At 47.4% G+C, this 27,177-nt stretch overlaps 1 protein-coding gene across 2 annotated transcripts in view; it reads right to left on the bottom strand.

The window, feature by feature from the left end:
• Positions 1 to 2,412: 2,412 nt before the first annotated feature.
• The window catches only part of nr1d1 (nuclear receptor subfamily 1, group d, member 1), a 28,763-nt gene continuing 3,998 nt past the window's right edge, over positions 2,413 to 27,177 (bottom strand). The window contains exons 1-8 of one of the 2 annotated variants that reach the window (XM_078224089.1): positions 25,341 to 26,081; positions 16,945 to 17,223; positions 15,147 to 15,235; positions 13,014 to 13,158; positions 11,019 to 11,665; positions 7,520 to 7,705; positions 5,030 to 5,240; positions 2,413 to 2,699 (exon numbers count right to left, since the gene is read on the bottom strand). In XM_078224089.1, coding sequence (XP_078080215.1) covers positions 2,503 to 2,699; positions 5,030 to 5,240; positions 7,520 to 7,705; positions 11,019 to 11,665; positions 13,014 to 13,158; positions 15,147 to 15,235; positions 16,945 to 17,223; positions 25,341 to 25,359 — 1,773 coding nt within the window. In that variant the 5' untranslated portion in view covers positions 25,360 to 26,081 and the 3' untranslated portion in view covers positions 2,413 to 2,502. Of the gene's footprint in view, positions 2,700 to 5,029; positions 5,241 to 7,519; positions 7,706 to 11,018; positions 11,666 to 13,013; positions 13,159 to 15,146; positions 15,236 to 16,944; positions 17,224 to 25,340; positions 26,082 to 27,177 lie in introns of those variants that run through there. The other variant, XM_078224088.1, reaches the window with a different exon arrangement.

The following is a 27,177-nucleotide window of genomic DNA, read 5'->3' as shown; positions in this document are numbered from 1 at the left end:
CAGCTGGCTCATGCTAAATATAAAACAACAAGGACTCACTAAGACTGGCTGCTGGGAAGACCTATTTTTAGACATCTTTACGAGCCCTAACAGTTTTATGTATAATAACCATGTTGCGGGAACCCTGGGGCACTGGTGCAAAGGAACTATTTGTGGCTCAATATGTTGTCTCTTACTCTTAACTCATTCGTCCCCAGATCTCCAAATTATGGATCTGTTGCTGCCTTCAGCTCCCTTTATAGACTTCCTTTTGATACAACCTCCGAATCTCTTTCACCTTGTTGCTGTCCTGCACTTTAGAAGCATCACAGAATCCCTCCGGTACAGACTATTCGGCCCATCGAACCTGCACCGACAATCCCACCCCGGCCCTATCCCCGCAACCCCACATATTCACCCCGCCAGTCCCCCTGACACTAAAGAGCAATTTAGTACGGCCAATCCACCTAACCCGCACATCTTTGGAGTGTGGGAAGGATTCCTCACCGACACAGGGAGAAAGACAAGTCACCCAAGGTCAGAATTGAACCCGGGTCCCTGGCGCCGTGAGGCAACAATACTGGCCACTGTGCCACCCGGGGTAAAAGGTCAATGGCTAAAGTGTTGCCCAGTTATAACAAACAGGTGAAGGAATCCCAATTTCCCTCGAGAAATTCTACAGTGCTCCCAAGCGACTCATAATCCTAGTAGCACAAACAGCAGTTGCGAAACCTTCTCACCAATATTGCTGTCAAATGAGACGGAGATTCATTTTGTTATTTAACTCAGTGCATTCATTATTTTTATTTTTAGAAATTGTTAATGAATTCATCTGGATTCACATACACATCAATTATTCAACTACATTGAGACAGATGCAGTAAATCTATTTAATCGAGAGCAGGCTCTGTCCTGCTGCGATGGACACACAGGTTTATTGTTGTTTTAAGTTTGAAGCATTTCAGCTTTCACACACTTCCTCTGCTAACGCTGTTGGGAGATAGTTCCACAAATGTCAGAGGCCCCTTCAGTATCTCACCCCAAGTGTCCTTTCTTTGTGTGGGGGTTGGTGGTCAGTAGGCTTTTCAACTTAAATATTGCCGATACCATAAAAAGAGTCATGCCGTGGGAGGTTTTCAGTTTCTATCCATCAGGATAGATGCAAGAATACCAAATTTCAAAGGTTAAAAGAAGGGGAATAGGAACAGGTGCAGGCATTACACCTTTGTTGAATTACGGGATAAATAGTTCCCTGGTGCATTTTCCATGGCAATGTCTTGCCCAATCAGTGCCCGATTCTCACACAGAATAAATTGTCGACCCCTTTGAAATTTGACATTCTTGCGTCTGTCCTGATAGGTGCAATACGAAAAGCTTCGACACATCTTACTTCAGCAACACTTGAGCTTTTCGACTTATCAAAACATTTAAAACCAACACCTGCATGCATCTCCCAACAGGTCGTTTCCCCCCCCCCCCTCCCGCCCTCCACCCCCCCTCCCCCGTACCCCCCCCCCCCCCCCCCCCCCACTACACTCACCTCCCTAGCCCAGGATACTGAAGCCAGTTGCGGGCATCACTACCACTGCACCAGCTTACTCAACAGACCGGAAGGGTGCAGTCTGGGGTTTTCTGCTCACTGGGTGAGGGTGTGGTTGGAGGTGGGGGGGGAGAGGGGGGAGGGGGGTGGACAGCTGATGTGTTGAATCTTCTGTAGATCTTAAAATACAAGTAAACCACAAGCATGCAGCAACTTCCTCGCAAACAACTCCTGCCATTTAGAAAGGCCAGCTTCGAGAGACACGCGTCGCGACTTGAGTTTGATCATCTCTCTGCTTCCTGTGGAATGTCTGAAGCAGCTTTGAGGCTTCAGGCTAATCCGTGAATAGTCCACGAGACGAAACATCATTTGTTTGACAAAGGGAAATGAGTTGGTGAAATGGGCTTCGGCTGTTTTTCTTTGCTCTGGAAGATGGCCTCAGGTCACCCTCTTGCCTTCGACCTCGGTTAGGCTGGAACTTCCAAGGATGGCGCGACTGGTAACACGATGATGGTCTTCAGGTGAGAGTATATGGTGCTGGGATTCACTGTGGGTTCGGACACTGAAATGTAGACCGCTAATTAGTCAAGGAGAGACTGTGGGAGAGACAACAGATCAAAGGGCAGCGCAGATCATTCCCTGCTCACTGTTCAGGGTGCACGGGTCTTTGATTGCCTTTTATACAGTACTCCAAATCAGCAAGCAACCTCACAGTTAGTTCTACCATCAAGCTCAGGTATGCAGTCATATCCTCGGTCCCAAGGGACATTTTAAATATATTGATTTGTAGAACATTCCTTATAAGAATATATTACACTCCCCCCCCCCCGACAGCTGAAATATACACATATTTACAAGATGCTTTGCAACATGTCACCCCCCCCCCCGCCACTCCCCCAACGTTCGTTGAAACATAAATAAAAATTGCTTTTAAAAATGTGCCGGCGTTAAGTCTGGTATGGCTGTGGTTTGACGGGAAAGGCTCAGGGGTCTATCCGAAAGGCCAGCAGTTTTTCAGAGTGCATGTTGTTCAGAGTGCGCAGGTCTGGCAGCTTCAGGAGCAGCTTAGTAAAGCGAGTGCCCTCGTTGGGGTAGTTCTTCATCACCAGCGCCCTCAGGACTCGGATCAGCGTCTCTTGGAGCTGTTCCACCGAGTTGATGTTCTCGATTCCGGAACGATCTGTGGGTATTTAGAAACATCGCCTTGAAAACCGATCGGCAAACGGGCAAGCTCACTCTTGGCAAACTCTTACTATATATTTTTTAAAATATATAAATGGTCTCCTTCCCCCCCACCCCCCCCCCCTCCCCTACCACCCCCTCCCCCCCCCTGGGCTGGGTGAGGAAGTGGAGACGAACAATCCAATCCCACCCTCGCTCGAAAACTGCCGATTTTTCACAGAAACACCACAAAAGAACGGGATTTTCCAGCCGCGCTCGCCCCCGAAACTGGAAAATCCCACCCAAGGTCAACGGACCTATCCGTGGTCCGCCCCTCCCACCCGTTACAATTCCCGTGGCAGGCGGAACAGGAGAATTTGCCCCAGTGAGCAGGATCTTGAGCCCCGCACTCTCTCCCGTCCGTGGGGTCATCAGCAAGGGCTCAATCTGCGGCAAAACCCAGAAATCGGGAATCTCGCTGGCCAGATCCGATTCCTGCCGCCCGTCGCCAATGACGCAATCTGGCCCACGCCCACTGATTTCAATACATTTAAATAGAGTTAAATCTAATCAAAGACCCCCTCCCCACTAGCAGGTTTTCATACCTTGCCAACATGAACCTATCGTGGGGATCCCACCCACCGGCCAGGGGCACAGCTCTCAGTATAGCCTCCGGGGAGAGGAACATGGCCAGGCAATGTCCCCAGCACTGCTCCTGGCACAGGTTGGCACTACCAGGTTGACACTGGGGTCAGTGGGGTTGGAGGAGGGGGGGGGGGGGGGTGAATGCCGGTGATGATTGGGGTGGGGGAAGCCACAGGTATTTGGGTGGTGGAGGGTTATCGGGACACCCTTTCAAAATGGTGCCCGATCTCAGTGGGAGGCGGTTCCTGGCTCAGAGGCTCCGCCCTGCCAGACTACGCCCACTCTTTTTTTTGGGGGAAGTTCAGATGTGGGATCTGGCGGGTGGAGCTGAAGCGTTCCACACCAGCTTCCTCATCAGAACTGACACTCTGGCAAATTCTTGTAAGATTCCCGCCCATTGAACGGGGGTGGGTGGGGGGGGGGGGGGGGGGGGGGGGGGGGGGGGGTGGGGGGGGGGTGGGGGGGGGGGGGGTGGGGGGGGGGGGGTGTCCACCGCTACCCAGACCCCATTCCTGGCAACGAGCAGGGTCAGCGAGGCAAAAAGAAGGTAGCCTCACAATCCCACCTACCCACCGATTATGGAGGCATTAATGAAGGGGTAGGGGGGCAGCAGATTTGAGATTTGCATGAGGTTGCAGAGGCTGCACACCTGGCACGGGGCAGAGTCGGGGGGGGGGGGGGGGGGGGGGGGGAGGGGGGGTGGAGAGAGGTGGGTAGACATTGGGGATCCAGTCATGATCATCCTCCCAGGCGAGTCCAGGGAAGTGTGAACAGTGCAGAGAGGATCTCTGACAAAACAGTGGAGGTGGCAGAGAGACGGGTCAGTAACAATCGGGCAACATGAGGCGGGGTGTTGGGGGGGGGGTGGGGGGCGGGAGCTGTGGGTGGAGTTAACACCCCCCCTGGCATAGCCAGCTCAGAAGATCAGGGGTCAGGCCTGCCAAGGACAACTAGGCTGTCAGCTGAGGCACTTGTGTAATATCCAGTGCTCTGCCTTCTCTCACTCCGCAGAGCGAGTATTCATACAGCAGCCACAGTCATGGCCGACATGGAGTGTTTCAATCCGGGCCTCCACTCCCATCCCCACAGACACTAATTAGCCACCGAACCCGTCTCCACATCAAACAACTGGCTGCCCACCGTCAAACCGGGGCCCGATTCCTGTTGCCACCCTGCCCTGGGCAGGGAGGCCTCGGGAGAACGCAGCTCGACATGTCAATCAATGCTGAGAACTAGTCAATATACTGGGTGTTAGGACCAGCTGACAGGAATGTGGGGCCTTTGTGGCAAAGTGAGCGAGTGAGGGAGTGTTAAACCTGCTAACAACAGTCATGTTTTCTACATTTTCTGGGTTCAGCTGTACGCCAGACATCAGGGAATTTCCCCATCCAGTTGTTGTTTCCAGACACTCTGACAAAGTTCCCGCTGGCACGGAACTAGGTGACAAAACATCAGTACAGGGCTTGCCTGCGGGCCCAGGGGGGGGCGGTTAAGCACACCCACGGTGCGCCGCTGAGTTCCACGTATACCTGACATCTAGTCCGCATGGGTCTCAGCTGGGGGAATCAAGGGAGCCATTATGATTGGCTTTTGAGCCCATTCCACAAGTGACCAAGATTAACGACTGGCTAATCTTGCCCTTGGAGGGAGAACCTCAGCTCCCCTCCCCCCGCCCCCGCTCTCCTGCCTGACCCCAATCCTCACCTGCAGAGACAAGCACGACAGCAGTGAACAGGCCCAACTCTTCCTCGCTGAGGTGTAAGGAGCTCAGTTTTTCGCTGAAGTCGAACATGGAGTTGAGCAGGTCTCCCATCCTCATGCCTCGCAGCTCTTCGATGGAGTACGTGGTCCCACTGATAAAAGTGACCGTCTGCTCCTTCATGTTGAACAGAGAGGCAAACCTCACCATCAGGACCTGCCGCACAAAGGGATCAAACCAATCATATGTAAATGCTTTTCAGAAGGGGTTTTTTTTTCCTGCAGTGGGTGGCATAATGATTAGCACCTGCTGCCTCGGGTTCAATTCCGGCCTTGGGTGACTGTCTGTGTGGTGTTTTCTCCCCGTGTCTCCGTGGGATTCCTCCGGGTGCTCCGGTTTCCTCCCACAGTCCAAAGGTGTGCAGGTTAGGTGGATTGGCCGTGCTAAATTGACCCTTGGTGTCCCAGGATGTGCAAGTTTGGGGGATTAGCAGGGTAAACACGTGGAGTTATAGGGATAGGGCCGGGGTAAGATGCTCTTTTGGAGGGTCAGTGCATATGATGGGCTGAATGGCTTCTTTCTGCACTGTAGGGATTCTATGAATATACACTGCAAATATACACGAAAGCACAACAATTTGTCTTGCGAATGATTCAGCGTACCAGCGAGTTACTTTGTGTGTGAGAAATTGCTTCTGACTCCTTCATATGAAAATTCTTAGTTAATATTTATTTTGATCCTTGCTTTAACTGTTTTGTCATCAATTTCTGATGCTCCGCTGTTCAGGTTTTGTCAATAGTGAGAGTGGGCAGGGGGCAATTCCTAAGTTTTCCTTCACCTCCCTCCCCATGGGAATCTTCCTTGACTGCATCCTGGAAACTCAGCAAATGGGGACAGGTGATCGTGGTCCAGTGCCCTGCTGTCTGTGGGTTAACACAGAGATAGGGGTAGGAGTGAACCCTGTGGCCTATTGAGCCTGCTCCGCCATTCTGTACAATCATGACTGATCTTGGGCTTCAACTCCACTTTCCCGCCTGCTCCTCTCGATGCTTAGCTCAGCTGGTTTGATGGCTGGCTCATGATGCAGAGCACCGCCAACAGCGTGGGTTCAATTCCTGTACTGGATGAGGTTATCCATGAAGGCCCCGCCTTCTCAAGCATGTCCCTCACCCGAGGTGTGGTGATCCTCAAGTTATAACACCACCAGTCAGCTCTCCCCCTCAAACGGGGAGATCAACCGATGGTCATCTGGGCTACAGTGACTTTACCGATCGCTTCTCTGCCTTTTGACTAAGATTGGATTGTGTTTGTCTCTCTTGTGGGAACCATGGATTAGTGGCACGGTGGCACAGTGGTTAGCACTGCTGCCTCACAATGCCAGGGACCCAGGTTCAATTCCGGCCTCAGGTCACTGTGTGGAGTTTGCACGTTCTCCCCAGTGTCTGCGTGGGTTTCCTCCAGATGCTTCAGCTTCCTTCCACAATCCAAAGATGTGTGGGTTGGCCATGCTAAATTGACCTTAGTGTCAGGGGGATTAGCAGGGTAAATGTGTGGGGTTACGGGGATAGGGCCTGGGTGGGATTGTGGTCAGTGCAGACTTGATGGGCCGAATGGCCTCCTTCTGTACTGTAGGGATTCAATGATTCGATTCCATGAGATGCAATTTGAATTGTTTTTTGGAGCAAGAAAGGAGTTGGATCAAGGGCTTGCCTCATCCACTCTGTGCATTGGCTTTGTTAACTTTAAGAATGGATTTTTTTAATATCTGTCTATCTCAGCCATAAATGTATTGAAGGATGGAGCTTCCACAACCCTCAGGGAATTCCAAAGATTCACAACCCCTTTGAGTGAAGTAATTCCTTCTAATCTCAGTCCTAAATGATTGGGCCCTTATCCTGAGACTGTGTTTAGGTTCCCTGGCCAGTGGCAATAATCTCTCAGCGTCCACTCATTCATGCCCCTTCAGAACCTGGTATGTTTCAATGAGCTCGCCTCTCATTCGCCTAGACTCCAGAGAACATAGGCCCAACTTAATAAACTGCGGCATCAGGTAGCGCATAGACTTGAGTTACCATAGCAACACTTCTTCATAGCTGTGGCAAACCAGACCTCGGTGATATCTGATTCAGCACTCAAGCCTTGGCAGTACAATGCACCAACAATTGCATTGATACTGTGCGCACCTGATACAAGTTCAAGAAGCGCAGATTCAGAATGGTTCCAAATCCACAGCATGTTAGACATTCATTCTACCCAAAATAACTGATTAAAATTCCAGCCTGAATACTGAATGGATTCACTCTGCTAAACTTCTGCCATTCAATTTACTCCACCCAAGAGTACAGACACTTAATCATGTAATAGATTGAGTGAGTTAATTAATTTTTTTGCTCTCCCACGTTTAGTAATAAACCTTGGAATTAACCCAATTTCTGGCATTTAACTTCTCACAATTGCGGATTGGCACGTGTCAATCCTTTAATCCCATGAGTTACCTCAAAGGTGCCAGCCTTCAGCAGGATGACCTGGTCGTGCTGGGACAGCTCCTTGAAACCCGGGATAAGTTTCGCAAACTCGACCACTTCTTTGACAGCCGGCGTGAAGCTCAAGGAGAAGTCCTCCCAGATCTGTTGTACGGAGCGATTGCCGTCCACATGGGGCTGTATGTTCATGGGGCAGGCCTGCAGAGAGAGAAATAAACGGGACTGTTCATAGAATCCCAACAGTGCAGAAGGAGGCCATTCGGCCCATTGAGCCTACACCGACAACAATCCCACCCAGACCCTATCCCCTTTACCCCACGTATTTGCCCTGTTAATCCCCCCGACACTAAGGACCAATTTAGCATGGCCAATCCCCCTAACCCGCACATCTTTGGACTGTGGGAGGAAACCAGAGAACCCAGAGGGAACCCAAACAGACACGGGAGAATGTGCAAACTCCACACAGAATGGAATTGAACCCAGGTCACTGATGCCGTGAGGCAGCAGTGCAAACCACTCTGCCACCCTTTTAATTCATCTTTTATCCACCCGTGGTTGGGGTTAACTTCTGTGAATGTTTGCTCAGTGCGGGCAAGCAACTAACAGCAACAGCACCGCCTAGCTAAGGGAAGCTTTCAACAAAGTGAGCAGGACAGTAAGTGTTGTGTTTCTCGAAGCTCAGATACTCTTCCTCCAAGTTGCTTATTCCATTACTTGGCTAGTTGACAGCACAAAGCTTCTGAGGGTACAGGTCACCAATTGGAATCTGCTTGATTCAGAAAAGTGAAGTTTTTTAAAGTTTATTTATTAGTCACAAGAAGGCTTACATTAACACAGCAATGAAGTTACTGTGAAAATCCCCTAGTCGCCACACTCCAGCGCCTGTTGGGGTACACTGAGGGAGAATTTAGCATGGCCATTGCACCTAATCAGCATATCTTTCAAACTGTGGGAGGAAACCGGAGCATCTGAAGGAAACCCACGCAGACACGGGGAGAACATGCAGACTCCGCACAGACAGTGACCCAAGCTGGGAATCGAACCTGTGTTCCTGGCGCTATGAAGCAGCAGTGCCAACCACTGTGCCACCATGGAGTGCATGACCCCTGAATCTGGTGCAAACAGCCTCCAGGGACAAATAAACTCATTCAAGAATTATTAGTGAAGTGGAGGTTGTTCTCTGTAGCAATTCCTGAAAGGATTCTTGTGTGAACAGGCAACATGGAGAAACAACACACTCCAGAAGATTTAAGTAACAGAGGAATGACTTTCAAATGATCTTACAATCTACTTTAGATTTCAGCGTCAGTGTTTATATGATTGTGCTAATCAAACTATCAAATCTCAACAAATTAACAACCAGATTATGACTTTCTATTAAATGCTCTTGAATCTAAATAACTGATATTTTTAAGCTCTCCCTCCCACCCCAAAACCACATTTTGCTTCAGAGAATCGAATCGATTATCTATCTGACAAGCGTTCAAAGTTTAAGAGGGCAATTGCTGAGAAAATGGCATCAAATTGTCACTTATGGAGCACTTGTATTTTCTACAAATTGGGCCAACTGGAATAAAGTGAAAATGAGTGTACAAGCAAAAAGAAATTACATCTTATTAATTAAAGTTTCAGAAATTAATGCTTTAACATTCCTTTGGTGTCCACTAAATGAAGGAAAGCTTTGGCTGAGTTGGAATCAAGGATTTCCCACTTATCTTCTCTGCAGGAGGACTGTGGGTGGCACAGTGGTTAGCACTGCTGCCTCACAGCGCCAGGGACCCGAGTTGATTCCACTTCAATTGTGGAGTTTGCACTCGTGTGTAAAACGGACACTGAGTTGATTATAGGGACGGCACAGTGGCTAGCACTGCTGCCTCACAGTGCCAGGGACCCGAGTTGATTCCACTTCAATTGTGGAGTTTGCACTCGTGTGTAAAACGGACACTGAGTTGATAATAGGGACAGCACAGTGGTTAGCACTGCTGCCTCACAGCGCCAGGGACCCTGGTTCGATTCCCGGCTTGGGTCACTGTCTGTGCGGAGTCTGCACGTTCTCCCAGTGTCTGTGTAGATTTCCTCCGGGTGCTCCGGTTTCTCCCACAGTCCAGAGACGTGCTGGTTAGGTGCATTGGCCATGCTAAATGCTCCCTCAGTGTACCCGAGCAGGCAGCAGAGTGTGGTGGCTGGGGGATTTTCACAGTAACTTCATTGTAGTGTTAATGTCAGCCTATTTGTGACACTAATAAATAAATTTTAAACTTATTAACAAAAAAAAGTTTGTTCTTTGCTTTTTCAGATAAAGAAAATTAAAAAAATCAATGAATAAAAATTGGAATGAGCTGCCTGCACACATTTGTGAGGAAAACGTTATGGGGTCAAGAAATGGGACTCTCTGGGTTGCTCTACAGAGAGCTGGTATGGACTCAATGGGCCAAATGGCCTCCATCTGTACCAGAATGGCTCTTGACTAAATTCAATTTGGAATGATTTTACACCAAATAATTTGATGTGGTTGGGGGAAGGAGAAAGAACTAGGATATTTAATCAAAGCCAGACGTCGAGTGTTTCCAAGACAGGTGTAAAGTGTTCTGCGGACAACCTCAGATTCCTTCTCAAATCTGCCATCCAGCACATACATAATTCTTTAGATTTTCTTTAAAAAGCAGATTAGGAGTAGGAAAATTCCAGTGGCTCAATTTAATATTGCAGGAAAATTAACTGAATATTAAATAATTCATTGAAAAAATAGATGTTTTCTATGAAGGATTAATAGATATAGCGCAAATGTAAAAGAGTGGGTGCATAACATTGATCTACGAAAGGAGGATGGGCTTGTTCAATAAAACTGGTCTTAAGTTCTTACAGAGCTTCAAACTAAGACAAGTTTTCCTACTTTATATTGTGGTTGCTAAACTAAACATCCCCATTATTTAAGAATGTTTTGTTTTAGCATACATAGGTGGCACAGTTTGAATAGGTGGCACTCGGGTTTGAATCCTGGCTTGGGTGACTGTCTGTGCGGAGTCTGCATGTTCTCCCCGTGTCTACGTGGGTTTCCTGCAGGTGCTCCGGTTTCCTCCCACAGACTGAAAGACGTGCTGGTTAGGTGCATTGGCCGTGCTAAATTCTCCCTCTAACAGGCATCAGAGTGTGGCGACTAGGGGATTTTCACATTAACTTCATTGCAGCATTAATGTAAGCCTACTTGTGACTAATAAATAAACTTTAAACATGATTGTGTCTCCATGGGGACCTCAAGTTGGCATGTGCTTACTTTACTGGTATTTTCATAGAATCCCTACAGTGCAGGCGGAGGCCATTCGGCCCATCGAGTCTGCACCGACTCTCCGACGGAGCATCCTACTCAAGCTCTATCCCCGTAACCCCACACGTTCACTCTGCCATGTTTATTATTTACAAACATATTGAATGGAATTCCTACTTAAGAGAATTCTGTTCAAATAGTAAATCATGTTTCACCAAATCAGGTATAAGTTGGGCAATTCCGTACCAGAATGACACTGTTTGCCCCTTTCCATGGGCAGGTCCTGCCATTGTCAGTCTCTATCTCATCAGTGGCACCATATGAGTTTCTAGTGTGCAATTTGTGTCCATTGGTCTGATTTTGATAGTGCCCACTGATGTGCCCGTTGGAGAAGGAAGATGGGTAACACATGTTCTTCAGTCCGCCGTTATTGGCTTTGTGGAAGATGTTGTTCTCCTGATGATAGATGGTGTTCATCCCATTGATGTGGTACCCATTCAGGCAGCAATTGGCATTGTGGTTCATCAGTTCGATGTTGTGTCGGCAGGCTGCAGTCGTTTGCTTTAACTTGTCATGGGCATAGGTGAAGGTCTCTTTGTGTGCCCTGGAAATGGAGTAGATGACTTCTTCCATGGAGGCCTCGGTGCTGGGACAGTATAACTGCTGTGGGTTGTGTTGCTGCTGGGGGTGGAGGCTGGGGGATGACCGCTCCTGCGGTGGAGGTGGGATTGGAGCTGCCAGAGGAGCCTGGTGTTGCCAGTTTTGCTGCTGGGGCTGGATTTCATTCTGTAGCTCTCCATTCAGCTGATTATTCACCATATTATTCATGGCGCTTTGCATCTCCGCCAACATTCGCTGCTTCTCTCGCTTTGGAATGCGTCCAAAACGTACCGCTGTACGGGGAAAAAAGGCAAAATGTTACCCTTAGTTCAACTTGTGTCTGCACCGCTCAAGACATCACACACTTTTTAAAAATTCTTTCAGGGGATGCGGGCATCATTCACTGGGTCAATATTTGTTGCCCATCCATAAGATATAGGGGCAGTATTAGGCCATTTGGCCCATCGACTCTGCTCCACCAGTGGCTGATAAGTTTCTCCTGCTTTTTCCACATAACCTTTGATCCCTTTACCAAAGAACCTATCTCTGTCTTAAATACACTCAATGACCTGACCTCCACAGCCTTCTGTGGCAATGAATTCCATAGATTCAACACTCTCTGGCTGAAGAAATTCCTCCTCATCTCTGTTCTAAAGGGCAGTCTCTTTATTCTTTAATTGCTCTTGAACTGAGTGGCTTGCTAGGCCATTTCAGAGGGCATTTAAGAGTCAACCACATTGCTGTGGGCCTGGAGTCACGTGTAGGCCAGACCAGGTAAGGACTGCAGATTTCTTTCCCTAAAGGACATTAGTGAACCAGATGAGTTTTTATGACAATCGACAATGGTTTCATGGTCATCATTAGACTTTTAACTACAGATTTTTTTTTTAATTCAAATTTTACCACCTGCCACGGTGGGATTTGAACCCAGGTCCCCAGAGCATCACCCTGGAACTCTGGATTACACTACCACTGTGCCACGGCCTCGCCACTTGGCATATCGGTTGCAGGGGTTTAATCCTGCTGTTCAAACACCACACCACATGACAGATACTCACCCAATTCATTAGATGGGACACTGGATACAGTCTATTCGTGAACTGCAACGCCTTAAAGGAGTCAATAAGCACAATGCCTATCAGCTTAGCTTGAGACCACCATAGGCTACCGCTAGGAGCACGTGCTTCTCAACGTGGGTTTGAATCCCGGCTCGGGTCGCTGTCTGTGCGGAGTTTGCACATTCTCCCCATGTCTGCGTGGGTTTCCTCCGGGTGCTCCGGTTTCCTCCCACAGTCCAAAGATGTGCGGGTTGGGTGGATTGGACATGATAAATTGGCCCCTTAGTGTCCCACAGTTAGATGGATTAGACATGGTAAATGTATGGGGTTACGGGAGTAGGGCAGGGAAGAGGGCCTGGGATAGGAGAGCCTATTAGAGAATCGGTGCAGGCTCAATGGACCAAATGACCTTTTCTACACTGCAGGGATTCTAGGTTTAGGATTCTAGTGGAAAGGCAATGGTGTAATTAAAGTTATATTTACAATCTAAATGCATGGCGATTCTCATCGAGGTGTTGCTTTCTGACCACTCATCCTACAGCTCCATTTATGGGAAACAGGAGAAGGAAAGAGAGAGACTCACCATCCCTGGACATACCAACTGCAAGACACTTCTTAAAGCGGCATTGCTGGCAACGATTCCTGTTGATTCGCATAATAGTGCAGTTCTCATTCTTGAGGCACTTCTTGTACTGGATGTTTTGCTGAATGCTCCGTCTGAAGAAGCCCTGCAACAAGAGAAAGTGCTGCGTTACACAACACCAACACAAACGGCGCATTTAACCAACTAGGTGACAAGTGCAGCGGTGACATTTAGTAAGAAGCCTTGGTGAAGGGCCAATGCCCAAACTGCAGGGAGACCAATGAGATTTGCAAGAGCAAGGGGAAAGACAAATCATACCGAGAAGCATTGGTTACGTGGCAGCACATTTGGCCTTTGAGGGCAATGGAAGTACCACAGCAGTCACTGTGCCCAGAGGCTCAAGCTAAAGCTCTGGGGATCTGGGTTTGAATCTCACCATGGTAACATGCAAATTCAATTGATAAACTTGGAATATAAAGCTATTCTCAGTAACGGTAACCAACATCACGGCACAGTGGTTAGCACTGCTGCCTCACAGCGCCAGGGGCCCAGGTTTGATTCCCGGCTTGGGTCACTGTCTGTGTGAAGTCGGCATGTTCTCCCCGTGTCTGCGTACGTTTCCACCGGGTGCTCTGGTTTCCTCCCACAGTCCTAAAGACATGCTGGTTAGCTGCATTGGCCGTGCTAAATTCTCCCTCAGTGTACCCGAACAGGCGCCGGAGTGTGGCAATTAGAGGATTTTCACAGTAACTTCATTGCAGTGTTAATGCAAGCCTTACTTGTGACGAATAAATAAACTTAAATTGTAAATAACCCATCAGGTTCACTAATACACACATGCCATGCAAAAAACAATGCTTTTGTATCACTGACCTACATTAATTCCTAGTTAAGCAACATCTTGATTTTAAAATTCTCACCCTTGTTTTTCAAATCCCTTCTTGGCTTTGTCCCTCCCGAGCTCTGTAATCTCTTCCAGCCACAATCCTCTGAGATAGCTACCCTCCTCGAATTCTGGAACCTTAAGCAGCCCCCATTTGTTTTTACTCCATCCTTGAGGTTGCAAAGCCAATGCTCAGAGTGGACCGGCCAAACCTAAATCCATTCCTTGCTTGCTCCAAAAACCAAATTCAAATTCCAATTGAATCCAATTCCCACAAGGAGACAAACAAGATCCAAGCTGTCACAATAAGGCATTGCACCCCATCTTGGCCCCCATCTTAGCCAAAAGGCCGAGAAGTGATAGTATCACTATTATTTGTGACCACGTCTTCAATTGTCCAGGGTTCGATCCCAAGCACTGGGATGTCCTCCCTACGCCTCCTCACCTTGCTAGCTTCCTCCGAGATACTCCTAAAATCCCACCTCTTCAACCAAGCTTATGGCCACGTTACCCATTACCTCTGTGTGGCTCGGTGTCTCATTTTGTTTGATAACCCCCCCCCCTGTGAAGCACCTTGGAATGTTCAATTATGTTAAAGGTGCTTTGCAAATTTAAATTGTTGCTGTTGTCACACAGGGTATCTCACACAAAAGTGATCAATCCCTATCCTCACCTCATATGGGGAGGAAATGGCCTAGTGGTATTATCGCTAGACTCTTAATCCAGAAACTCAGCTACTGTTTCCTGTTTGAATCCTGCCACAGCAGGATGGAGGAGTTTGAATTCAATTTAAAAAAATCTGGAATTAAGAATCTACCGATGACCATGAGACCATTGTCGGAAAAATCCACCTGGTTCACTAATGTCCTTTACGGAAGGAAATCTGCCGTCCTTACCTAGTCTGGTCTACATGTGACTCCAAAGCCACAGCAATATGGGTGACTCTCAACTGCTCTCTGAAATGGCCTGGCAAGCCATTCAGTTCACCATGACCTTCTCAGGGGCAACTAGGGATGGGCCAGTCAGCAACACCCATGTCCCACGAATGGAGCGAGGAGTTAAAGGTCGAGTTAAAGCTAGAAATTTCTTTGGATGACAGAGCTAAGTCTCACACAATGCCTCTGCTAACTGCGCCATTAGAAAACATACTGTGTACGTGTGCATCCACAGGCCATGTCTGCACATGTGCATGCATTTACATTAGCTGCGGATGCGTACTGGTATGGTCTTCTCAAGTGGGTGCAACTTACCTTGCAACCTTCACAGGCATGTACTCCATAGTGGAAACCAGATGCTACATCCCCACACACTTTACACAGCAGAATCATTCCACTGATTTCTAGATAAAAAGGGGAACAAATAGAATGGTGAGAGGTTTTGGCAAACTGTAAACAGATTATATATTCTTCTTTAGAGAACTGTCAATGGCCAATGCCTTTAGCAGTGTCAGTAAGAACTTGGGCCCACATCAAAACTGTGACTTCACTGCCCTGGTACAATGTGGAGTTTGGCCACATGGACCAAGAATGTGGGCCAGGTCTGAGTCCTTAGCCTGTGTTGTTAGCTGATCTCCAGTGGACTGGCTGTTGGGTTATTACAATTGACCACGTAGTTTAAGGGAAACCAGCACTTTCATCTCCTGGTTGCTACCCAGTGACCTCGATTGGAAAACACACATGTACAAGCAAGAGACAGTCCCCACCCCTCCACGATTAACTGACGCGCCAACTCTTGCAATCTAGGCTTGTATCCTTAGGAATGAAATCTTGGGCAAGGTGCAGTATGAGCCTAGCAACATTGGAAGAGCATAAGTCAGCGTCTGCTGGCGAGATGGGAATGCAATTGATGATAAGAGAGAGACGATTTCCTGATAAATCATCAACCGTTCTACCTCTGAAGCCCAAATGTCACCATCAGATAATGGAAATGAATTAATATTGATTCACGAGAAGTTCATTAACACTTTCATCTGCTGTTACGCATATTAATTCATCTCTCCTGCCAGGGAGATGGGCTTCCAATCAAAATTACCATCCCCACAGACATCTGGAAGATAACTTTTCAAACTGTCGGAGTTGGAAATCCAACACCTTCATCAGGTCTCCCGGCTGGCCCTTGGGGTGCCGTGTACAATGAATCACTCCAGATATATTCCGCTGCGTTAAATAGGAGCAACACACTCTACCCCTGCCTTAGGTGTTCCAGTACGAAGACACAGGTAATGGATCTCCAACTGGTCACCTCCTGACCCTGGACACATTTTCAAATCCTTCTCGGAGACGAGAGAAATTTGGAAACTATTGGTTTCCAAAGAATATTTTAAAATTCTACTTCAGGTGGTGTATCGGGAGAGACAATGTGATAATGGGGGAGTAACTCAGCCTTCACTTCCTCAGTTGCTCTCCATGACAAACCGGAGCTTTGTTTTTACAACATGCAATCGATTACAAACAATGCGCAGCACGGTGGCACAGTGGTCAGCACTGCTGCCTCGCAGCGCCAGGGACCCGGGTTCAATTCCAGCCTTGAGTGACTGTCTGTGTGGAATTTGCATGTTCTCCCCGCGTCTGCGTGGGTTTCCACTGGATGCTCCAGTTTCCTCCCACACTCCAAGATGGGCAGGGTAGGATGTGAAGGGCCATGCTAATTTTCCCCTTAGTAACCCAATGTTTTAGCTGGATAAATGTGTGGGGTGACGGGGATAAGGGTGGGATTCTCTGTCAGAGAGTCGGTGCAGACTCGTTGGGCCGAGTGGCCTCATTCTGCACTGTGGGGACTCTAGGAGCACCCGTAACGTGAAAGAATATCTCAAGAGCATTTCACCAGAGAGATCGAACAGTGGATGAAGGAGAAACTGATTGTACAACTCAAGAGGTAGGCTTCTTTTGGAGAAAAGGATCTGGGAGAGTTTCAAAAAGCCCACAGGCCTCCAAAAATATATCATTCTCTATAAATATCTGGTTAAGAGTTACTTTTTGTTGGGTGGGGTGGGGCATGCCACTCAATGATACCAACCAGGAGAAGGAAAGAGACACTGGGATTACTTACTGGTGATGCCAGAGCTACTTTTTGAGGTGGAAATGGTGCTTCCGTCATCTGTGGAGAGCTTCAGGTTGCTGAAGGGCCCAGTGGTCGGGCAATCCTCTCCGGATCCTGACGAGTTACTTCTGTAGTGTTTGCCATCCGGGCAGCCAGAGCTGTTGGGTGACGGAGGTAACGGGGAACACGACTGGGACACGGACTGGAAACTACTGTTGGAGTTATCACTGTACAACAGTACTGGACTCGAAGAGGTACTGTTTGGTCCAATATAGGTGATCACTCCACCTGCAACAGAAGGACAGGAAGATAAACATACACCGTAGAGTTTGAGGTTTTAAAAACACGACAGTACTCGCCCAACAATTTAACTTTAATACTTAGACAAAAGAAAATCTGCTAGATTTCATTCCCTGGCTATCAAATGAGGGCAATATCAGGCTCATCTGTGATGTCTCCAGTTACTTAATAGCCTTCTATCATTCGCCTGTAAAGGTTCACATATATTTATATTTAGTACTCTTGTGGCTTGGTTCACAAGATTCAAAATTAACCCTGCTTACACTATTTAAACTGTCTCCCTTAACACCATTAAAGTGTGAGGGGAAGCGAAGGCTTAATGTTATTATCGCTAGACTATGCAGAAACTCAGCTAATGTTCGGGAGACCCAGGTTCGAATCCAGCCATGGCAGATGGTGGAATTTGAATTCAATAAAAAAATCTGGAATTAAGAATCTACTGATGACCATGAAACCATCGTTGACTGTCAGGAAAAACCCCACCTTAAGGTGAATCATCACCTTTAGGGAAGGAAATCTGTCGTCCTTACTTGGTCTGGCCTACTTGTGACTACAGAGCCACAGCAATGTGGTTGACTCTCAACTGCCCTCGGGCAACTAGGGATGGGCAATAAATGCTGGCCCAGCCAGCGACGTCCGTATCTCATGAATGAATTTTAAAAATGAAGTACCTTAGTGGGGTTACAAAACTGAACTTAAAAGGCTGGGGGCCAGAAGTTGCTGCTCTGGGACTTGAACATGATTAGCTGATTGCACGGTGGCACAGTGGTTAGCACTGCTGCCTCACAGCGCTAGGGTCCCGGGTTCGATTCCCGGCTTGGGTCACTGTCTGTGTGGAGTTTGCACATTCTCCCCGTGTCTGCGTGGGTTTCCTCCAGGGTGCTGCGGTTTCCTCCCAGACTCCAAAGATGTGCGGATGAAACATGGTGGGTTGGCCAAGTTAAATTGCCCCTTAGTGTCAGGAGGACCAGCTAGGATAAATGCATGGGGATAGGGCCTGGGTGGGATTGTGGTCGGTGCAGACTCGATGGGCCAAAGGGCCTCCTTCTGCACTGTAGGGATTCTATGAGACGCATAAAACATTAAAGCACCAAATCATGGTCCACGTGGGCAAGAGATCACAGAATGCCCAGCGGCCTCCCGCTGAGGATTCAACGCCCCCAGGGGACGGAAGAACGAACAAAAGTAGGCCAAAGGAAAATTGAAAATTGCAACAGACCTCCATTCATTGAAGAAAGGGCAGGGACACTGAAACTTGCCCCCAGGAAAAACAGCGCAGAACAGGAATCTGCACGAATACTCCCTTCATTGAATGGGAGTGCTTTGGCAATCAAACAAACTGTGGTATCGAGTTTACAGCTTTTGTTTTGAAGCCAACCTAAGCAAAAAGTACCAGACTGAGATATCAGAATGTCCTTGTTACAGTCATCTCAGTGCACATAGTGAGTGCCCTGTTATTATTCCGCCTAAACTGAAGAAAAGTTTTTTAAAAAATTAGTATTGACTCAGATGTACAGCAGATACTGGAAATCTGAAAACAAAAACAGGAAAAGCTGCAGTTATTTAGCAGGTCAGGTAACATCTGAGAAACAGAGATCAGCAAATTCACATTTGGAGACTCGACCTGCCTGCAGATGCTGCCTGACCTGCTTAATGTTTTCGGTTGACTGCGGTGGGGTTTTACCAATGCCCCCCCCCCCCACCATTGTAAAGTTCTGCTCGTCTCTCTCATTACTGCAACGTTCCAGCCTATTATAGCTCAGGAATCCTGTGACAGAGCTGGAGTTTATTTTTTAATATTATGCTTGGCAGTGCCAAGGTTCACATGTTTACAGTTCCACCATTGGGATTGCTGCCAACTGTTTGAGGCTCATTTGGTGCAAAACAGAATTGCAGCAAAAACACTTTTATAGGGCAGACCATAAAAACTGGGTTTGGCTGCAAACTTGGGTACTTGAGGTTTGTGCAAAGCTCAACCCATCTGCTGCTGAAGCACCTCGTCCATGCCTTTGTTACCTCCCCAATTAATCCCGTGCTCCCCTGGTTGTGTGCACGCTTTGCACCCTCCCCAAACCTGAACTCACCCTCACTGCATTCCGACTCTCACTAAATCCCGTTCATCCAACATACCTGCGATCTACATTGGTTCCCTGTCTGGCAACACCTCCATTTTTAAATTCTCGTTGTTGTTTCCATATCCGTCAGTAATCTCACGCATTCCTATCCCCGTAACTTTCTCCAGCCTTACACTGCTTTGTGATTCTGGCCTCTTGAACAGCCTCGATGTTCAGCATCGGCTCCTGAGCCCTGAGTTGCCTAATCCCTTAAACTCTAGAATTCCCTCCCTAAACCACCCACCTCTCTTTCCGCCTTTGAGGCACTCAGAATCCCTACAGTGCAGAGAGAGGCTAATCGGCCCATCGAGGCTGCACCGACCACAATCCCACCCAGGCCCTATCTCCACTAATCCCACTAAGGGGCAATTTAGCACGGCCAATGTGCCTAACCCACACATCTTTCAGACTGTGGGAGGAAACCGGAGCACCCGGAGGAATCCCACAGAGACACGGGGAGAATGTGCAAACTCCACACAGACGGTTACCCAAGACTGGAATTGATCCTGGGTCCCTGGCGCTGTGAGACAACAGTGCTAACCACTGTGCCACCCCTTAAGAACTACCTCTGACTAAGCTTTTGGTCAGATTTAATATTCTCATGTGTCACTTGGTGCCAGATGTTGTTTAATAACCATTTGCTACATTAAAAGGCACTATATAAATGCAAGTTGTTGTCTGTATGGTGTTGACTGTCTTCTTTTGGCATCATAGAATCCCTACAGTGCAGAAGCGGCCATTCAGCCCATCAAGTCTGCACTGACTCTCAGACAGAGTATGGTACCCAGGCCCTGTCCTCTGCTTTATCCCTGTAACCCCACACACATTTCCCATGGCTAATGGAACAATTTAGCATGGCCAATCCACCTAACCCACACATCTTTGGACATGGGATGCAGTGGTTAATTAGATGCATTACAGAATGTCCTCATCAAGAGTTCAGCGCGGTGGCACAGTGGTTCGCACTGCTGCCTCACAATGCCAGGGACCTGAGTTCGATTCCTGGCTTGGGTCACTGTCTGTGTGGAGTCTGCACGTTCTCTCTGTGTCTGCGTGGGTTTCCTCCGGGTGCTCCGGTTTCCTCTCACAGTCCAAAGATGTGCAGGTTAGGTGGAATGGCCATGCTAATTGGCCTTTAGTGTCCCAAGATGTGTAGGTTAGATGGATTGGCCATGGTAAATGGGTGGAGTTACGGGGATAGGGTGGGGGCAGAGCTCTGGTAAGATATTGTGACAGAGAGAATGCAGGCTCGATGGGCTGAATGGCCTCTTCTGCACTTTAGGGATTCTATAATAATGACCTTGGACAATATCAATCCCATGCTTACAGTTAGGGCCATAGCACAATAGTGTGCATTACACTAATTTGCCAACAGTACTCAAGGGCTATGAAACAGTTAGTGTTATAATCGAACAGTGAGGACAGCTATTCGACCCCTGCTACTCTGGATGCTAATCTTGTGCTGGACTTAAGTACTATTGCACCTTTAGTAATGACCATATTGAAATGTCTCTAATGTCCTTTTAAATGTATTGAAGGACCTCTGAGTGCAACATGACCTAGGCAGAGCCTGAATATTATTGCATTGTGAAAGCCATTTGGAAATGTTTACAATGTTCTTCAGATATTTTACAAAGTATATTTTTGCAAAAAATAAATGTTGTGCTGGATGATGGTTACAGAGATGCAAACAGCCCTCTCTACCTTGTCTGCATAGTCACTCAAAGGTGAGCTTAACTGGGAGTGTCAGTCAGCTGTTCAACCACATGGGACATCACTGTCAAGGTCAATCCCAATCTTAATCCAATTGTACTATTCCTGCTAGTGGGTCCACTGTATAAGAGAGATTTCTTTCCTCTGAAATCAACTGCTCCTCAAACTCAGAATCCCTACAGTGCAGAAGGAAGCCATTCAGTCCATCGGGTCTGCACCGATTGCCTCTTTGACAGAATATTTTACCCCAATCTATCTCCGTAACCCCACACATTTACCACAGCTAATCCATCTCACCTGCACATCTTGAGACAGGTTAGGTTGATTGGCCATGCTAAATTGACCCCGGTGTCAGGGGGATTAGCAGGGTAAATGTGTGGGGTTACGGGAATAGTGATCTGGGTGGGACTGTGGTCAGTGCAGACTCGATGGGCCGAATGGCCTCCTTCTGCACTGTAGGGACTCTATGCGGTGTTAAGGGGCAATTTAGCATGGCCAATTCATCTAACCTGCATATCTTTGGACTGTGGGAGGAAACTGGAGCACCCGGAGGAAACCCGCGCAGACATGGGGACAACATGCAAACTCCACACAGTTCACCCAAGGATCGAACCTGTATCCCTGGCACTGTGAGGCAGCAGTGCTAACCACTGTGCCACCCGTGTTGTTGCTTTTAGACCTCGTTGTAACCTGTACGACATGGCAATCCATAATGCAGCAACAGGGTGATAAACAGTGGAACTCCAATACCCCTATCACTGGATGTCCCTTACTCAGTGACCCAAAAATCCATTGGAGTCTAATTACAGGAATAAAGTGATGCCCCAGTGTAATGTCGCAATCAAAAATGTTTTGGATTGAATGTCAAAATAATTAAATGTGAAGCCTGGAAAAAGGGGCAGGGGGGGATACACATTAAAACGAAACTGGTGCCACCCCAAAGCCCCCTTGTGTCACCCCAAAGCCCCCTTGTGTTTGGTTTCATTTCAATTTCTGTTCCTCAGTCAGCCAGGCGCATTACAAACACACACACATACACAAAAAGAGCAAACATCAGTGCGCTCGCTCTCCAGCACCCAGTGAATGAAGGTTATTCCTGAGGCAGGAGGATATTAATAGCATTTGTGTGGGGGTTGAGTCACCGGGCTGATCCACGTGTTGGCCGCAACTCGCGTGTCTCAGCAACGGGACCACCCCGCCTCCGGAATGCACGTGTTGGGCGAATGAGAGGGGGGGAGGAGGAGGGAGGGCAAAGGGAGCTGGGTCACCTCCTGTTGACAGATGTTGCTAAAACAGCCATCACGTGTACTCCTCCAGGAAATGTACGTGCGTGTCATTTCAAACTGGAGACAGGGGGAGGCTCTCTCTTTCTCCCCCTCCCTTATCCAAAAATCTCAACTCCATCCGCCTTCCAAAAAGCAAGGAAGACACAACAAAATATATATTTCCGTGCAGCCAGATTCTGGGAGGGTCGAGAGTTAGCCCAGTGCAGGGGTGTTGGAAACACCCGCACCTCATATCCCATCCCTTATAGAGAGAGAGCGAGATAGAGAGAAAGAGAGAGAGAGAGACAGACAGAAAGAAAGAGAGAGAGACAGACAGAAAGACACAGACAGAAAGAGAGACAGAAAGAGAGAGAGAGAGACAGAAAGAGAGAGAGACAGAAAGAGAGAGAGACAGACAGAAAGAGAGAGAGAGAGACAGAAAGAGAGCGAGAGAGACAGAAAGAGAGAGAGAGAGAGAAAGAGACAGAGAGAAAGAGAGAGACAGAAAGAGACAGAAAGAGAAAGAGACAGAGAAAGAGAGAGAGAGAGAAAGAGAGAGAGAGAGAAAGAGAGAGAGACAGAAAGAAAGAGAGAGACAGAAAGAAAGAGAGAGAGAAAGAGAAAGGAGAGAAAGAGAGAGACAGAAAGAGAGAGAGAGACACAGACAGAAAGAGAGACAGAAAGAGAGAGAGAGACAGAAAGAGAGAGAGAGACAGAGAGAAAGAGAGAGAGAGAGACAGAAAGAGAAAGAAAGGAGAGACAGAAAGAGAGAGAGACAGAGAAAGAGAGAGACAGAGAAAGAGAGAGAGAGAGACAGAAAGAGAGAGAGAGAGACAGAAAGAGAGAGAGAGAGACAGAAAGAAAGAGAGAGACAGAAAGAAAGAGAGAGAGAAAGAGAAAGGAGAGAAAGAGAGAGACAGAAAGAGAGAGAGACAAGGGTCGAGAGTGAACCCAGTGCAAGAGTTGGAACCGCCAGCGCCCCATCTCCCCTTCATTGACCTATATTTTTTACACCAGTGCTGTTTCCATCCCAACAGATCATCCAAGTCACCCCCACCACTACCACCGCGGGGCGTAGACAGGCATCCCAACCGAGACAAGGCTGAGCCTCAGCACCCAGCCTGGAAAATAACACTGTGGAAGGCACATTCCCCGCCTCCTGACCTGGATTACTGCTGCATCACCGGCTGTTTCCAGCCCACCTCGCCCAGCCACACGGTTAACTGTGTGGGTGCCGGGCGCTCACTGCTCTGCATTGGACTCGCAAACACGTCCCTGATGTGCTCGAAATACCTGCGTCCAGCGGCGCCCCACCGCACTGGACCATTTCCCGTCTCCTACAACACACCTGCCATGGCAAAACATGCTGCTTTTCTGCATCTCAATGAACTCCAAGACAAAATAGGAAGTGTTTTCTTTAAACCGCACATTCAAATAAGCATCGGAGGTTTTTTTTCACAGGGATTTTGCTTTATTTCCCACACCCCCCCCTCCCTCCCTCCCTCAAGAAAATGACATGTCCGTTTTCTCAATGAAACTCATCCAAAGTGGCATCAGATAACTGATCTGATAGCACCTTTCTGTGGAAGGATCATTTAGATCCGAAACGTTAACTCCTCGTTTTTTGTCCTCTCTCTCTCCACCGATGCTGGCCAGAGCTCTGAGTTAATCCAGCATTTTGTTATTTTGTTTTTATTTATTCCAGCAGCCCCTTACATAACTGGGGAAGGGGAAGGGGAGGGGGGGGGGGTGCGGAAACACCCTGAGCTTTCCTTGTTTTCGGGGAGTAAGGAAATATGAATTATAAAATAGATTTATTATTATAAAAATTACCTACCCCAGTGGGTTTGCTAATTGAATTCTACTTAAGTCTGAATCTTCTTTCGAGCAAACTCATTCAGAAATCTAATCGCCATGAATGCCCCGAATTAATTTATTTAAAAAGATATACTGTGGAGAAAATAAATTCATTTCCTCCATTCCACAAGTTAAAACCTTATTTGATCAAATTCAACCCAATGGGTTCAGTGGCTTCTTCGACCTTATCTTGGTGTCCAATATGTATCATTAACCTCAAATCTGGTGCAAATGTATCTTTTCAAGGAGTAAGGAGAGAAAGTGAGCAGTTCTGTGTGTCCCCCCCTCTTTCCAGTTGGACATTACGTCAGTATCTGGTCAGACTGAATCCAGCTCACCACCTTTCTGTATAAAATTGTGATTGAATGGGCGGCAATAGAGGAGGAGCAACGCACACACAAGGTACACATGGCTAGGGAACAATGTCCATGTGAGTTTCTGCAAAATAACTTGCACCTCACTCAGACTGTGACCTACTTTATGGGGACTTGGTGAAAAAAAACGAACAGGGCTCACCACACAGTCCCATCCCAGTGACACCGGCCCTTTTTAAAAAAAACACACACACAGCATCAATCAACAGCACAGCTCAACATAAGGGAGAAAGTGGACCAACGGTACAGGAAAGATACACCACAGTACAATAATATCCCAGTAATACTAACACAGAAACGTCAGTCAGACACAAATTACTCTGCGAAGTATAAAAATGCGAAGCATCTATTAATAGCCGATCCAGAATACTGTCCAGTTAGCTCATAAATACGCGCATAGCCCAACCGTTTTAAGTAATAATTGTCATGAGAGAAAAAATATTGGACGAGATAGTACTGATCTAGGCCAACCCAACTCGTAACGTTTGTACACAAGACATCCAGGAATTATAACCATTGAGAACACAGTTTAAACTACAACGAATTGAAAATATCAATCCCTGCCTGACCCCAGTCATTTATTTTTAAACACAGATCAGGTTATCTTATCGGGTTATACAAGTGCCCAGTTTAACAACATGTTATTAAAAACATATACACTGCAATTGCTTGTGTCAAATTTGTTTTGAAAGAGCATTTCCAATTATTTCAGGAGCAGGAGTTAAATATATTTGACGCACACTCAAAGTATTATTTTCTGTATAAGAAATCTTTTTCCATACCTGTGTTGTTCGAGTCCATAGCTGTCTCCCTTCAGGATTTTTGCTTCCTCCTACTGACCAAACTATTTCTAACCGACGTCCAAACTGCTGGACAATTTGCCAGCAGCGTTTTGGTTTTGGCTGTTGGGTCTTGGGAAGGAGTTATTGAGTTGCTGTTTTGAGTTTCTGCTTATCAGTGCAGTTTCTCTCTCTCTCTCTCTCTCTTTGCACAGTTCCTACCGAAGGTGCTGAAATCCTGCTACAAGGGACAACCTCGCAGCCCCAGTAGCTGTTTAAGACAACCTTCGCCGGTTGGCCTCTTGTCAAATCTTTCCCCCCTCCCCCGAACGGGGCAAGGAAGAGGGTTCAGCTCAGACAGAGATCCTCTTCCCAGGGTCGGGTCCTCTAAAATAATAATAAAAAATACACACACACACAAACTCTGCCCTGCAGCACGGGAAGAGGATGCCCTCTGTCAATCCCCTCCAACAGGGCAGTCCAACTACCGGTTTGTGCTGCAACAAATGTGCACTAGCACAACAGGAAGAGTTACTTACAGCCGGAGCCACACTGCAGTGAAACAGGCCGAGCTAGCAGATGAGACAAGCTCTCTGATTGGTGCCACTTATTGTTTCCAATACTTTGATTGAAACCCAGAGAGCAGGAAGAGTATAGAGTGCTGTGATTGGCTAATCTTTAGCTTTCATCCAATAGTTATGTATGCTCAGTGGCATTAGTGTTTCTGAAGTAAAGATAAATATTCAACCTTAATATGCCCAATCTTTTTAATATTTATTTATTAGTGTCACAAGTAGGCTTACATTAACGCTGCAATGAAGTTACTGTGAAAAATCCCCTGGTCACCGCGCATTGTGGGTGCCTGTTCGGGTACACTGAGGGAGAATTTGGCACGGCCAATGCATCTAATCAGCACGTTTTTCGGACTGTGGGAGGAAACTGGAGCACCCGGAGGAAACCCGTGCAGACACGGGGAGAGTGGGCAAACTCCACACAGACAGTCACCCGAGGCTGGAATTGAACCCGGGTCCCTGGCGCTGTGAGGCAGCAGTGCTAACCACTCCTAACCCGGTTTTAACGTGACTATTTTGTATATTTTGTAAACCCGTACTTCATTTCTCCCCCCCCACTTTGATCAAACTGCGCTTCTGCAATGAAAAAGAAACTTATTTCACCTGCTGGTATTACAGAAAGAATACAATTTAAAAAACATGTATTTTTGATCAGATTCCGACAGATGTAATAAGCAAAACACTGCTGATGCTGGAATCTGAAAAAAGAACAGAAAATGCTGGAAAATCTCAGCAGGTCTGACAGCATCTGTGGAGATAGAATAGAGCCAACATGAAAATGTTTTTAAAAAGTTTACTTATTATTGTCACAAGTAGGCTTACACTAACACTGCAATGAAGTTACTGTGAAAATCCCCGAGTCACCGCACTCTGGCACCTGTTCGGGTAACTGAGGGAGAATTTAGCATGGCCAATACACCTAACCTGCACGTCTTTCAGACTGTGGGGGGGAAACCGGAGCACCCGGAGGAAACCCACGCAGACACGGGGAGAATGTGCAAACTCCACACAGTCGCCCAATCCGCGAATCGAACTTGTGTCCCTGGTGCCATGAGGCAGCAGTGCTAACCACTGTGCCACCGTGCCACCCCAACTATTTTGTAAATGTAGACCTGCACTTTATCGCGCCCCCCCCCCCCGATCAAATCTGCATCTCTACAATGAAAATAAACTTATTTCAAATGCTGGTGTGACAAAAACAGTACAATTTTTAAAAATAACATGTATTTTTGATCAGATTCCGACAGATGTAATAAGCAAAATACTGC

This window comes from Mustelus asterias, chromosome 11 (genome assembly GCF_964213995.1).
Source record: "Mustelus asterias chromosome 11, sMusAst1.hap1.1, whole genome shotgun sequence".
Lineage (NCBI taxonomy): Eukaryota > Metazoa > Chordata > Chondrichthyes > Carcharhiniformes > Triakidae > Mustelus > Mustelus asterias.
The sequence above is the reverse complement of the archived record's forward strand: the minus strand, read 5'-3'. Positions and strand labels throughout refer to the sequence as shown.